Below are 15,353 nucleotides of genomic sequence, written 5' to 3' on the forward strand. Positions count from 1 at the left end.
TTCGCTTTAAGGATACATACTTAAATATAATTTTTTTTTTTACTGTAGACCAGAGCTTAGTGTCACTTTAAATAATGCCTTATACAGATAGTATTTTTTCTCTTGTTAAATGTGTTTATTAATGCTTAAATGTAATAGGAATAATTAAGGTACAGTGGATGGTATATAAGTAGACATAGACATGTACTGGTCTAGCATCAGGTAGGGAAATCAAAGGTTTCAAAGGTTGAGGTTAGACACAGCACTCGCTGGCGGTGGCGAACATAAAGCTACTGTTAACAAAACTGCGGGAGTGGCTATCTCCAAATAAAAATAAAAATGGTCAATCCCTGCAATCTTTGCATTTTTGTATATTTTTTGTATGTTTTTTTCTCTTGCGTCCCGGGATCATCACATCTGCTCTGACCATTATGAAGGGGCCCCATTTTACCTGTATATTTGTTTTATAATATAAAAAAACAAAACAGGAACACACAATTCTTTCCAGGTAAAGAACACACTCGCAAACTACGGCAGAAAATTGTCACAGTTGAAGTATCAAAGACATAAAAAAACAGGGGGCAATTACCAATAAATAAATTGGATAGAAAGACCATTTAATTTATCAAAATTAGGAGTAAGGAATGCAAGTATAATTTATTCTTGTTAGTCCCTATTTCACTGAAGACTGCTTGTTCAGTTTTGCATACATTCAGCGTGTTTTTCAAAGGACATACAGAAAACATATTTCCTGTTATCATTACATATCTCTTCTTGTAGTCGTGCAGGGAGGGGCAGCCTGCGACTAATATACTACATAATAAATAATTTCCATCCTTTTGTATAGATCCCACAAATAATTTCCAAGAACACATTTTCATTCTTTACTGCAAGCCATTCTTTTTTTTAGTATTGATACATAAATGTCAATAAATACAAATATAAATTTATGTCTGGCAGCCAAGGAAGTGCTACAGGAACAAATTAATAAACTGTAGTCACTTACAAAGTCATGCACGTGGAGATGTTTTACATTATTCTGAATGGAGTAAATGGCATTATTCTGATATAAGCAAACAATATCATGGCCCAGACTGAAATATATATATATATATATATATATATATATATATATATATATATATATATGCATACCCATATGTCTGTAAGCAAGGGCAAGATGGATTCTTGCAAATTCATCTTGCCCTTGGGCAAAGGAGCCCAGAAGTATCAATTAAAAAGCCCATTACTTTCAACTGAGTTAAAGCCAGAGTGGAAGATTTTTCATTCCTGCACCAGAGGGATGCAATGATAAACCTTTTTAGCCTGTAATAGTGTAGTGATTAAACCATGCCAGCTTGTTTCTGCAGTTTGCTGTCCTTGATCATCTCGACAAGTTCCTTGTAACAATATTACAATGAATCCTGACATGAGGTAATACACTTACAAAGCCTTTCTTCTCTTTTGACAATACTAAAAACTACTGTTCATGTCATATAATTATCAATCAATAATAAGCATATGAACGTATTGGCTTCAAAAATTCTACATTACAGAGAAATTGTTATATTCTAAATTATTTTAAAGATTTTAGTCTCTGTTTTGGTTTAGTTTCATTCAAAGTTGCCTACAAGTAATAAGATGGAAAAATACATTTATATCTTAGCTGCATAAAAAAGATGAAGTCATTGTTTGTCATTATAGCTAGAACCAATTTTACAAGAAAACTCAGCTACTGAATAAAAAGTTGCTTATTAATAATAATACTTTATAGCCAATCATATAAATACATGAAGCTGCTACATTTTATTTAAGAATTTTCATAGCTGTATGTGAGCATACTCACCTAAACGTGCACACAAAGAGCTATGAATACATATTGGCTATAATTAGTTGAATTACTGTATTTATTGGCGTATAACACTCACTTTTTTTCCCTGAAAATAGAGGGTAAACTGTGCCTGCGTGATATACTGTACGCAGAGGGGCCATGGAAAGTTTTTTTCCTGAAACTGCCCTCTTAAAGTTAAGGTGCGTGTTATACGCCTGTGTGTGTTATATGCCGATAAATATGGTACATTATCAGTTTGTTAAGGCTATGGAATACTTCTTCCTATAATTTTTGCATATTATAAAAGGAGATTCTGATAGAATAGCCAGAAATGACCAGGCCATTTTTTGCAATACGGCACTGCGTGATTTCAGCTGACAATTGCGCAGTTGTGCAGCGATGTACCCAAACAAAATTGACGTATTTTTTTCCCCACAAATAGAGCGTTCTGTTGATGGTATTTGTTCATCATCATTTAAATTTTTTGCGCTATAAACAAAAAAAAGAACGTACATTTTGAGAAAAAAACAATATTGTTTACTTTTTGCTATAATATCCCCTTTTTTTTTTTAAAAAACAACCTTCTTCCTCATTTTAGGCCAATATATACTATTCTACATATTTTTGGTAAAAAAAATATCAGAATAAGTGTATATTGATTGGTTTGCACAAAAGTCATAGGGAAAGATGTATGCAATTTTTATTTAATTTTTGTATTATTTTTTTTTTTACTAGTAATGGTGGTAATCAGCTATTTTTAGCGGTACTACGACATTGCGGTGGACAGATCGGACCCTTTTGACACATTTTTAGGACCATTGACATTTATACAGCGATCAGAGCTATAAAAATGCACTGATTACTGTGTAAATGTCACTGGCAGGGAAGGGGTTAACACTAGGGGGCGATCAATGGGTTAAATGTGTGTTCCCTAGATGTGTTCTAACTGTGAGGGGATAGGACTGACTAGAGAAGGAGACAGATTGTCGTTCCTACTTAGTAGGAACAGATGATATGTCTCTTCTCTCCTGACAGAACAGGGATTTGTGTGTTTACACACACAAATCCCTGTTACTGCTCTCATGCATGTGATCACGCGTGGCTGGCGGTGATCGGGTTCCCTGTCGTGCAGCGGGCATGCGCACAACCGCTATCTCCCTTAAAGGTACAGATGTGTCCATATGGCGATTCGCAAAAGCGAACCATTTTCCCATCATATATCTGCATGAGGCGGTCGGCAAGTTGTTAAGTAGATATTAACCCTAAATGAATGACATTTGGTTTGTTAGTAGTGTATTGTATAGCATATACAATTGCCATTTTATTTATAGGAAAGCAATTTTTTTGTTGCCTTTTTAACCCCCAGTGTTACATCTTAGTGCTGCTGAACACCAGCAGCCTCTTTACAATCACTTCCTGTCTGCATGCACCCTAGTAATGATATCATGGTATTTCTGTGATTGGGTTCACTGATAGTGGACCATGTTTGTTTAATGTGTTCAAACAGTCGCCTGTAATCTCCTTAGGAAGCCTGTGTAAAGTCGGGCCATAGACAGTTCAAATCTCGTCCTGTTCAGCATGAACCATGTATGGGCAGGGTGAATGTACCCAAGTTGATTGATTGATCACTCTGGGTACAACCATCCTGACAGATTTTACATGTGATTACTGCTAGTGGCTGCTAAAGCCGCTAGCAATAACGTCTGTATTCTCCCAAATGGGATGGCTTCCCCTGAACCCCCCAGCATACACTCAGAACAGTGTGTTTCCTCAATTGGAACTTTAAATTGGAGAGGCTAAATACCGTATTTTTCGGCGTATAAGACGACCCGGCGTATAAGACGACCCCCTAATTTTCCAGGAACATTTTTGGTTTTGGGATATACTCACTGTATAAGACTACCCCCTTTTTTTCAAGCCCCACTGTGCCATTACATGCCCCCACTTTGCCATTACATGCCCCCACTGTGCCATTACATGCCCCCACTGTGCCATCACATTAAATGCCCCCACAGTGCCATCACATTACATGCCCCCACAGTGCCATCACATTACATACCCCCACAGTGCCATCACATTACTTTACCCCACAGTGCCATCACATTGCATGCCCCCACAGTGCCATCACATTGCATGCCCCCACAGTGCCATCACATTGCATGCCCCCACAGTGCCATCACATTGCATTCCCCCACAGTGCCATCACATTGCATGCCCCCACAGTGCCATCACATTGCATGCCCCCACTTTCCCCCCCACTGTGCCATCACTCACGTTTTGCAGGCCGGTGACAGTCTCCGTCTGCTGCGAGCGTCCATGATTTCAAAGCCGCGCACCGTCTTCTCAGCGTGTCCTGTGATTGGCAGAACGCAAATTTTCCCAGTAGCGCCTCTGTTCTGTGTTCCGCCAATCACGGATGCCTTCTCATCTCGTCCGAGAATGAGAAGGCATCCGTGATAGGCGGAAAACAGAACAGAGGCGCTGCTGGGAAGATTTCTGTTCCGCCTATCACAGGACAGCGAGGACGTGCTGAGAAGATGGCGCGCAGCTTTGAAATTATGACGATCGCAGCTGCACGGAGACCGTACCCGGCGTATAAGACGACCCCCGACTTTGGATGCATTTTTTTGCATCCAAAAAGTCGTCTTATACGCCGGAAAATACGGTAACTTAATGAAAAAATATGAATTAATACCAAAAGGTTCTAATAGACTTGATTTATTAAAAAAAATATACGAATATATACAGATAAAAGACAAAAAGAGAGTATCACCCCTAGGTGGGACTTTAAAGGCCAAACAAAGTTTAGAAGTAAAAAATAGTTGTTTAATAGAAATGGGTACACATAATGGCACTTGATGATGGTACACGCAGCAAGCACCCAAGGTGCATGTAAAAACAACAAATATACAAATACAAAATAATGACAATAAAACAGCATGTATGCCACAAGAGGTGCCAGATAGACAAAAAAAACTCTCCTAATTGATGATATGTATATGCCCAGCGCGTTTCTGGTTGTAGCCCATCATCAGGGGCCACGGATGAAGAGTAGTACAATCGTGGTTCTTTTTTACACAAACCACGTCATTTTTTGGATATAGACCCTTCCTGGCTGCAGGATTATATAGAGATAGGGTTGCGTCTGAGCGTTCCTCAAGCCCAGAGGGATGGGGAATAGATGGGCCCAGGGCCTTCCGGTGTAATGATAACCAGGTCGCGTCCTGCCAATTCCAAATCCAAAAAACCTGAATCCCTGTTGGAGTCTTAGTATACCCACTAACTCTCTAGGTCCAGAGTTCAAAAGGTAGAGAGTGGCGTTTCCCCTAGTGTCCAGGTGCCTAGGCTTTGGATTTGGACGCAACCTGGTTATCATTAAACCGGAAGGCCCTGGGCCCATCTATTCCCCATCCCTCTGGGCTTGAGGAACGCTCAGACGCAACCCTATCTCTATATAATCCTGCAGCCAGGAAGAGTCTATATCCAGAAAATGACGTGGTTTGTGTAAAAAAGAACCACAATTGTACTACTCTTCATCCGTGGCACCTGATGACGGTCTACAACCAGAAATGCATCGGGCATATACATATCATCAATTAGGAGAGTTTTTTGTCCATCTGCCACCTCTTGTGGCATACGTGCTGTTTTATTGTCATTGTTTTGTATTTGTATATTTGTTGTTTTTACATGCACCGTGGGTGCTTGCTGTGTGTACCATCATCAAGTGCCATTATGTGTACCCATTTCTTATTAAAAAACGATTTTTCCTTCTAAACTTTGTTTGGCCTTTAAAGTCCAACCTAGGGGTGATACTCTCTTTGTGTCTACAGTATTGATTGAGGGATGTGGCCATTACAAATGTTTGACATAAGTCAGTGAGTACCTCCTCTTTTTTCATATATAGATAAAGAATATACAGCTGCATCTCAAAATAGAACCACACATCCAGATGAATGTAGGGCACAGATGGGAAAAAGCACAAGCGTAAATGACAGATAATAAATGACAAATGATAGTGACAATGCAGGACCCAACTCTGCCTATAGGGTGAGACAGAAGGCCCAACTTTTCGAGTTGTCTCTTTGTTGGTAGAACCTCTTCTTCAGGGGTGGGATATTGCACTATGATGGCAGCGATATCATTCACGCATATATATGCACGTATTCATGGACGTTTAGTGGCTGATTGATTAAAACGACACCAAAATTCTAGTTTCATAGACAGCTAGAACCATGTTCTCTGCCTAGGAGTGGGACAAATCGGGGACTGCAAGCTCAAACTAGATGTTATACAGCTTGGCCAATGCTGATTTCACAAAGGGCGTGAAGAAGTTCCGTCCTTCCTTAGCGATACACATGCAACCTAGGTTGCACAGGTACAGAAAAAGCCCCCTAAAATAGTGTTGTCACCCCTCTGAGGACGCACTGTGAGGAAGCATAGATGGACCAGTTGATAGGTATTTTTCAATGGGAAATAAGATCTCTCCAAAATCCTGGTTGCATACCAGACGGGGAGAGTATATAAGTCTGTGCAATTAGTGTTGTCTCCAAACTATGTAGTTACTGGAATTCCAAACTGGATCCAACAGTTTCCTAGTGCGTCCTAGTCCAGGGACAAGGTCCCCTGAACCCCCCCCCCCCGGCAGGAGAACACAATGGGTCTGCAGGAGTCAGTGTTGATGGGCCGGCTTAACAGGGTGATAATCCAGAAACTCAATTGGGAGAAAGAGAAAACAACATTTTCAGTCTATAATAGGAAGTGTATGAACAAAGATGCATGATCACTTTTACTTTCCAGATACTCACAGATCACATTTGCTTCTGCTTTCTTACTGCTGGGGATGATTAGCGATAATTAGAGATAATAGCATGACAGCACTATATATGACCTTATGGTTCAGTCTTAACAACATGTTCTGATCAAACCCTGGCATTTAGACTAATGATTGAATAGTTACCCATTCAGTATATAATGTATAGTAGCGATATTACTGACCTATTATATATAATAGCTTTTCGCTGTCAGTGTTTGTTAAGGATGCCAGTGGGAACAGGCACTGCGGTGACCTCTACCACCAGTGATGTCACTAACCCATTTACATACATGGCCAGGAATCCTGACCATGTAACAAAGGGAGGAGATAGTTAAATAAAACAGCTTGGGGCCCCTGCAAAAAAATGGCATGGGTACACCTGTAAATTCTATATCAGAAACTGTATATATGGTATCTATTTTAAGGGAGGGCAGGGGGCAAGCATGTGGCACCCCATCATAAACCAAACCAGTCCACATGCCCTCAACATGGGAGGGTACCTTGCTGGGGGACTATGCTGATGAAGACAAGGGCCTTCTCCACACAGCCCTGACCCAGTGGTTGTGGGAATCTGTGGGGGGGGAGCTTGTCAGAAACTGGAAGCTACCTTTAACAATGAGTGGTGCCCAGATACTGGTCCCCACATGTGAAAGAATAAGGAGTACATTGTATCCTTACACACAGTGCTTTAAGTGGGCCAAAAGAGGTGCCGGTACTCTATTAGGCGCCGGTGCTCCCCCCCCCAATACTGAACATGAAAATATATATATTTTACAAACCCTCTCTTAGACGAAACCTAACATTTGATTTTGCTGCTAAAATTACATAAACCAGCTGATGATGTCAGAAACTAAAAAAAGAGAAGATAAAATGGGCACAAAGCATGACAAGGGACAGACACCACATAAAATAGATAGGAGAAGTGTATACATATCAGTCTGTGAGCTTGCACATGGACTGCTCAGAGTGACTGATGAATAACATCCATTATTCTATCTATTTTCTGTGGTGTCTGTCCCTTGTCATGCTTTGTGTCCATTTTATCTTCTCTTTTTTTAGTTTCTGACATCATCAGCTGGTTTATGTAGGTTAGGATGAAGGAAAAAAGGTGGGACAGCCGCACTCCAAAAAAAACTCCTCCTTTAATTAAAAATCACAAAATACATGCCACAGCAAAAAACAGCACAACAAAAGAAAAGCTGACGTTTCGCACTATGCCTTAGTGCTTCTTCATAGCTATGAAGAAGCACTAAGGCATAGTGCGAAACGTCAGCTTTTCTTTTGTTGTGCTGTTTTTTGCTGTGGCATGTATTTTGTGATTTTTAATTAAAGGAGGAGTTTTTTTGGAGTGCGGCTGTCCCACCTTTTTTCCTTCATCCTAACCTGCATTTTGATTGCACTGCCTGCACCCTTGGCTCGGACCACAGGAATCAGATTACCTGGTTCTCTTTGAGCGGTTACCCACTCTCTCAGCTGGTTTATGTAATTTTAGCAGAAAATACACCAATATAGCAGCTATGGTTTGCAATATATTGGTGCATTTTCTGCTAAAATTACATTACATGGACTCTGAGCAGTCCATGTGCAAGCTTGCAACAATAATCCTACAATGAACATCTTCCTACTTTTCAAGACGGTTTAAAATAAACATAAAAGGAAAATAACAGGGCAAGTCTGCATGGCTGTCTGAAACGAGCCATGATAAATTGATAGGAGAAGTGTATACATATCAGTCTGTGAGCATCCATAGGTAGCAACAAAACACTCACCAGTACTCTGTACTTCAGAAGTTCAGATCCAAAGCAAAGTCTGGTGTTTTTCACTTTGCTGCACCGTCCTGACTCCTAGGAGGGCCAGTCACCCGCTCACATTCACCACGCCGCACTGATCGCTCCTCACAGGCGCGCGGAAAGGAGTTGACGTCACCTAACGTGAGGTCAACTCCCTGCCTGCGCCTGCACGTACGGCTCAAGCCGTACTCTGCACATGGCCCGCCCCCCTCCACTAGCTGATGGCCGGCCCAGCCAATGACATTATGGAGGAGAGAGACGGTGCGCGATGTAATTCGCCCAGCGCCGGCCAGCCACTACAATGCTGTAGATAGCTCTCCGCTGCATTCCGGTACCGGAAACCCATGTACTGGGTGCACGGAGAGGTGCTGGTACTCTCCAGGGCCATTTTTGGAAGTGGCGGTACTGAGTACCGCCGCGTTCCGGCCCACTTAAAGCACTGCTTACACATTCACAGAAAAAAAAGGTAACTATAAACAAAGACAGACACAGTTTTTGACAAGTCCATGGTGTAAATCCACCGTGAATAACTTCACCTGTTGATGTAAACCCACATGGCTCATGATACCTAATGCCTGCTGACAACCTGAAGGACAAAACCCAATCCTTTACACATGTCTGTTCTCATTGCTTTACTCCTACCAAATGACAGGTCAGTTTTTTATAAAGAGTTGGTATCTCTCAAGTGATGTCATCGACAATTCTCAATATTATTTAGGCAAGAGGTCTTTCTTAAAATACCAGATGATACCAGACCTTTACAGTGCACTACTGAAATACACTGTAACAAACCAACCACAGTGCTATTCATTTTGGACCTGTGTTGACACTATTGGATCACAAAACACACAAAATTTCTGATTTTCTACATAAAATTTGTTCGGAATTCAACCCATGTACGGCCTGCTATTGTATCTAAAATGGCATAGTTGCATAATATTGTAGCCATTTCAGAAAAAAAGCTTTTTACTGCATCTCTTGACAGAAGCATATATCTAACCCTGAATTTTTTTAAGAGTCATGTCACATATACTTATTCATTTGTTGCTGGGATTCCAGGAATGTGTATAGCAGAAGTTGAGCTATGTTAAGAGCTAGTTATCCAATGCAGACATTGATGATCTTGGCACACCAACAATTTGTAGCTGGATAGACAAGCATTTTGTGCAGCTATAGAAGCAACTCTATGGAATTGGTTTATTAAAGAAAATTAGAGGGAATTTTCCTCAGAGCTTAGTAAATGAGGTGAAGGTCTTCATTGTAAAGTGAAATGTCACCACATTCACTAAGTTCTGGGGCAAATTCCCTTGCAAAGTTCAACTTCTCTTGCAAAGTGTACAACCTATTTGCTTTTAGTTCATCAACCCCTATGACTAGCCACAAAGAAAATTATGAATAAGCTCTGCATCTGCTACAGTATTTTGCTGCAAGTTTGCTAGTGTGGCATGGTCCATAGGCTCAGACAATAAAATAAGGCAGGAAACAAAAATGCAAAGAGTAGTTCCCATGGCAACCAACCAACCAACCAACCAACCAACCAATATGCATCCATGATTTACTAACTTTAGTAAGTTCTGATGGTTTTTCTAGGGGTGACAACGATTTTCCCTTTACACGCTGTACTGAATAAACCATATTATGCTCCAGCCTGCTGTTGCAGTTGATACATTGCAAAAAAAAGAGCTCTGGACTTGTGGTGCTTTCTAAAATTACAGCATCATTTGGTCATACAGTAATACAATACAATAAAATTGATAAATCTTTTGGGTAGCACATGCCATTTGCAGCTAACTCATATATAAAAAATGCAGTGACTGGCTGCCTTTATATAGACATCAGATATTAGCAGTTATGTTGTAAAAGACAGGGCACCAGGTCATGTCAAATTTGTCAAAGCCCAGTTTCCTAGCTCTGCACTATAAAAAGTATGCCAAAAAAAGCTTTTTTGCTGCCATTAACAACCAATACATTTTCAACTACCATGGTCGAATAAAAAGATCCATAGGCCGCACATCATGAAGCAGACCAATGTACATGAAGTGAGATGAATGGCAGCCTCAGCATGGACTCCAGCCAGGCCACACCCATAACATGTTTTGCTTCACTCCTTGGAACGTAATCATGGGGATGGATTCATGGGGATGGACAGTGCCCATGATTAATTCCCAAGGGGTGGAGAGAAACACGTTAGGGTCATGGCCTGGCTGGAGTGCAGGCTCAGGCTGCCATTCATCTTGTTTCATGCACATGGGTCTGCTTCATGATGTGCGGCTTATAGATCTTTTACTCTGACTCTGCTGAAACTTGGCGCTAGGATGAGCTCCTTATGCCTGTCTGCACTCACAGCTGTCTGTCTGGACTTCACCTCTCTACCTACGCGGAACCGAAATTTGCTCTTTTTGGGTCACACTTCAACTACCAATCTTACAGTCCAAATTTCCAAATCAAGGATTCTGCATGAACAACATTTTTTTTGTTCCTTTAATACAGTCATCATATGTCAGCCGCTAATTTTTTCAGAATATTGGGAATCAGAAGCAATATGCATATTTTCGATTCTTCCAGGAAGCTAATTAAACTGACTATAAAATTTAGGGATGTTAATAACTTGCATACTGCAGTCAAGCTACAGATTACTGTCCAGGGTGCCATTCTCCTTTAAGCCTACAGCCAAGATACTCACTATGTAAAGTACTGCATGTGGGGTAGATAAACCAATATTTCATTAATCCATAAAATAGGCTGTGCTCTGAAAATAATGAAACAGTGGTAGTAAAATGAAATCTCTGTAGATTGCTTGCCACAAATGATACTGACATTAATTTGATGATTTAAAACAGTAAATGGCCATGTTGAATGCTGTCTAATCTAGAAGTGGGCAATCATTAACAAAACTCATTTTGTATAAACTTTACTGTCTATTACTTTCACTTCTAAAATTCCTAAAGGCCCCATGCTGTATAATATTAGCGTAGGCTGAATTTAATATTGGAACATTTATTCTAAAATCCCATTGTTGAAAACTTGAAAATACTGTAAACAGCTCATTCACTATGTAACTCGCTCACTGACAGCAGAATTAAAATATGAAAAAAAAAGCATTCCAAAGTCTAGACAAAATAAATGTGCTTGAAACCGTAGAGACACTATACACTATGCACATTTTATAACCTACTTAACAAACTGATCTTTCACATTAACTTTGAGCCTAAAATCAATTGATTGTCCCTTTTAACATTCTGTACAGCATGTTATTTCAATACAATTCCTTGGTTACTACTAACTACACGTCAAGTCAATGGCAATTAACATGGGATCACAGTGCACTAGCCTTATCAGACTCTTAGCAACATTTCCTTGTGTTTTGTCACTGAACTGCTTCCCAATGTACACTTCTCAAAAGAAAAACAAATATTCTTTCCACAATTATTAAAGCGGATGTGCCACTAAAAAAACATATTAAAAGCCAGCAGCTACAAATACTGCAGCTGCTGACTTTTAATATAAGGACACTTACCTGTCCTGGAGTCCAGCGGTGATCGCAGCAGATGACGAGCCGATCGCTCATCACCCTGCTGCTCCCCCCTCCATCCACGGTGAGGGAACCAGGAAGTGAAGCGCTCCGGCTTCACTGCCCGGTTCCCTACGGTGCATGCGCGAGTCGCGCTGCGCCCGCCGATTGGCTCCCGCTGTGTGCTGGGAGCCGAGTGTTCCCAGCATACAACGGGGGACGGACGGGAAACGAGGAAAAAACCCGTCTTTTGCCCGTATCGTAGGGCCGGAAGTGGGTGCAGATACCTGTCTGTAGACAGGTATCTGCACCCCCCTCCCCCCTGAAAGGTGTCAAATGTGACACCGGAGGGGGGGAGGGTGCCGATCAGCGGGACTCCACTTTAGAGTGGAGATCCGCTTTAAGGGATTTCTAATGAAGCCAAGGGGACAGCAGTAGTTCCAAGCATTTGGAAATAGTACTACTTTTAAACTGAGTCCACTGTGATATCTGTAACCAAAATACTAAAATTTACTTATTTTGTACAAAAAACAATTAAATGTACAAACTTGTTACATGGAGGTATTAAGATCACTCGCAATATTTATTACTTCAACATTTAAATTTTCCTCCTGAGAACATCAGAGTCCATGTACTTGCACCACTAGAATAGCACCTGTATAGTGTTATTTTGGAGAGACTTATTCTAAATAGTGCAATATAACCATTTCAAAACTGAGTAAGAATATGGGGGTCTCTTAAGAACGGCATGCAATAAGAACTCTGTAAGACATTTGTAAATGCTGGTGCTACATACAGGATATGCAAAATACTAGTAGGCAGTATAGCAGATTGTTCTGCCTTTAGTCACAGAATACAGGCTAGCAAGTCTTATGCCGCGTACACACGAATGGAAATTCCGACAAGAAAAGTTCCATGTGAGCTTTTGGTGAGAAATTCTGACCGTGTGTAGGCTAGGACTTTTTCTATCCGGAATTTCCGACAGCAAAAATTTGAGAGCTGGTTCTGGTTCCGATCGTCTGTATGCAATTCCAACGCACAAAAAAAACACACATGCTCTGAATCAATTCGACGCATGTTTGGATTCATTGAACTTGGCTCGTTGTAGTGTTGTACGTCACCACGTTCTTGACCGTCAGAATTTTGTGTGACCGTGTGTATGCAACACAAGTTTGAACCGACATCCCGTCTGAAAAAAATTCAAGTTTTTCTTGTCGGAATTTCCGATCGTGTGTACGCGGCATTACAGTTCGACAATGAAACATGCACACTGAAAGAAGAGCAAGTTGGTAGAAGGCAATAGCAGTTACTGAAAAGCTTGAGTGTAATACTTCTTGCACACGGGAGTTTTTTACTGATTTGGATATAGATGCATTGTTATCTATGGAACCATACACACAGCTGCGTATATATCAGTAGAAGAGAGATGAGTACAGGGTCATAAAACAAAATTAGAAAATGCTATATTTAAGTGCAGTAATTTACGTGCGTACATGTGTTTTTGCACCTACTGTATATTGCAATACTGTCTCTAAAGAATTTTACACTTGTATATGCTTTTATGCACGTTTATGCACGTTTATGCAAGGTCTTTACAGAACATTTTACTCAGGAGCTTTATGTCAACATGATCCTGAGTATAAACATCAGTAAATACTCATGTCCATATGCAAATGGTCTTTTTTGCTTTAAGCCTTGGCAGTTTTTCATTAAATACCCCTCTATTGCTATCCCATGTTTGGTAAACAAAAATACATCATAGTGTTTTTGGATTCCTTTAGAAACAATATATCAACTAATAGGTTTCAACAATCAGCAATCATTCCCAGATTTTCTTGCAAAGTGTTGGGAAAATCATCATTAAAGAAGACTTCTTAAGTCAGCTTAGTTTTAGATAGGGTTTCATATGTGTTAAAAAAAAATGCACTAATCATGTACGTGTAAATGTTCCTCTTTACAGCTGGATCCTGATGCCAGTATAATGCTAAAAGAACTTCAAGTGAAGCTCAGTTCAGTGCTTGATGAACTCAGCTGTATATATGGCACAAGGTAAACACCCATGCATCTTTATTATGAAATGTTTAATTTTATATATAAAGAATATAATAGTTTGTATTTGTGTAATGAATAAATGATAAAGCTGTGTTCCTTGTGCAGACATTTATGTCGCTTCCGTAAAATGGTTATGTCTATAGTTACACTTGAGAATGCTTCAAAAGAAAACAACAATCACACAAATAATCTTAGAAGGTGAGGTGTGACTCTACAGGCAACAGCTCTGATTTTATTTTTTTAGCACCCACAAATCAGTTTCAGCAACAATGTTCCATTGTTTGCATGACTTATGTATCGTATTTCATCTTACCGGTTAGTAAGAAGTGCATTTGCAAATATATTTATACCAACACATTTCTAATGCAGAGAAATCAGGTGCTGTAGCAGACATCTCATCACTTAAATCTGATACACACCTTTATATGGCCTCATGCAATAGGATCTAATGGGTAATAAGGTGTTGCCTGTTGTCAAACCATGTACACTTACTTGTGCAGAATCACAATCAACCACAAAGTACTTGGATACAATAAAAGGTGCCCCATTACCTACAGGAGGTCTAGAATGTGGTCAGGTACTATCTAAAACCAGATCTGGTGTAAATGATAAAAATATGAGTTTAGACTTAAACGAGAACTTCAGAGCCCTCTACTTACATATATTCAAGGAAACACCAACTCTATATGTGGGAACACACTTGCTCTTTTTGGCATTCACATGTTTCTAAATCTAAGGCCCCATACACACGGGAGTATTTATCCGCGGATACGGTCCAGCGGACCGTTTCCGCGGATAAATCCTCTCGAGGATTTCAGCAGATTTTAATGCGATGGAGTGTACTCACCATCGCATTGAAATCCGCGCCGAAATCCTCTGGCGATGACGTGTCGCGCCGTCGCCACGATTATGACGCGGCGACGTGCGCGACGCTGTCATATAAGGAATTCCACGCATGCGTTGAATCATTGCGACGCATGCGGGGGATCCCTTCGGACGAATGGATTCGGTGAGTCTGTACAGACCAGCGGATCCATCCGTTGGGATGGATTCCAGCAGATGGATTTGTTCTGCATGTCAGCGAATATCCGATCTGCTGGAATCCATCCCAGGGGAGAAATATCCGCGGATAAAGATCCGCTGGCGTGTACACACCATAGGATCTATCCGCTGAAACCCATTTGCTGGGATTTATCTGCGGATGGATTCTATGGTGTGTATGGGGCCTAAGAATTGCTCATTATCAACCTGTCCTAGCTGGAGTAATCTGAGTTTTGTCCAAAAAAATTATAGCAGTAATCAACCAATAGAAGCAATCCACTCTGTGCTTTTGCATTAGATGAATTATTCCAGCAACTGATGATCGTACATAAACTC

The 15,353-nt window shown here is 40.5% G+C and overlaps 1 protein-coding gene across 1 annotated transcript in view; it reads left to right on the forward strand.

The window, feature by feature from the left end:
• UNC13C (unc-13 homolog C) overlaps nt 1–15,353 on the forward strand; it is an 829,386-nt gene that overhangs the window by 649,494 nt on the left and 164,539 nt on the right. The window contains exon 24 of the mRNA XM_040342717.1: nt 13,885–13,973. Coding sequence (XP_040198651.1) covers nt 13,885–13,973 — 89 coding nt within the window. The remainder of the gene's footprint in view (nt 1–13,884; nt 13,974–15,353) is intronic.

This window comes from Rana temporaria, chromosome 3 (genome assembly GCF_905171775.1).
Source record: "Rana temporaria chromosome 3, aRanTem1.1, whole genome shotgun sequence".
Taxonomy (NCBI): Eukaryota; Metazoa; Chordata; class Amphibia; order Anura; family Ranidae; genus Rana; species Rana temporaria.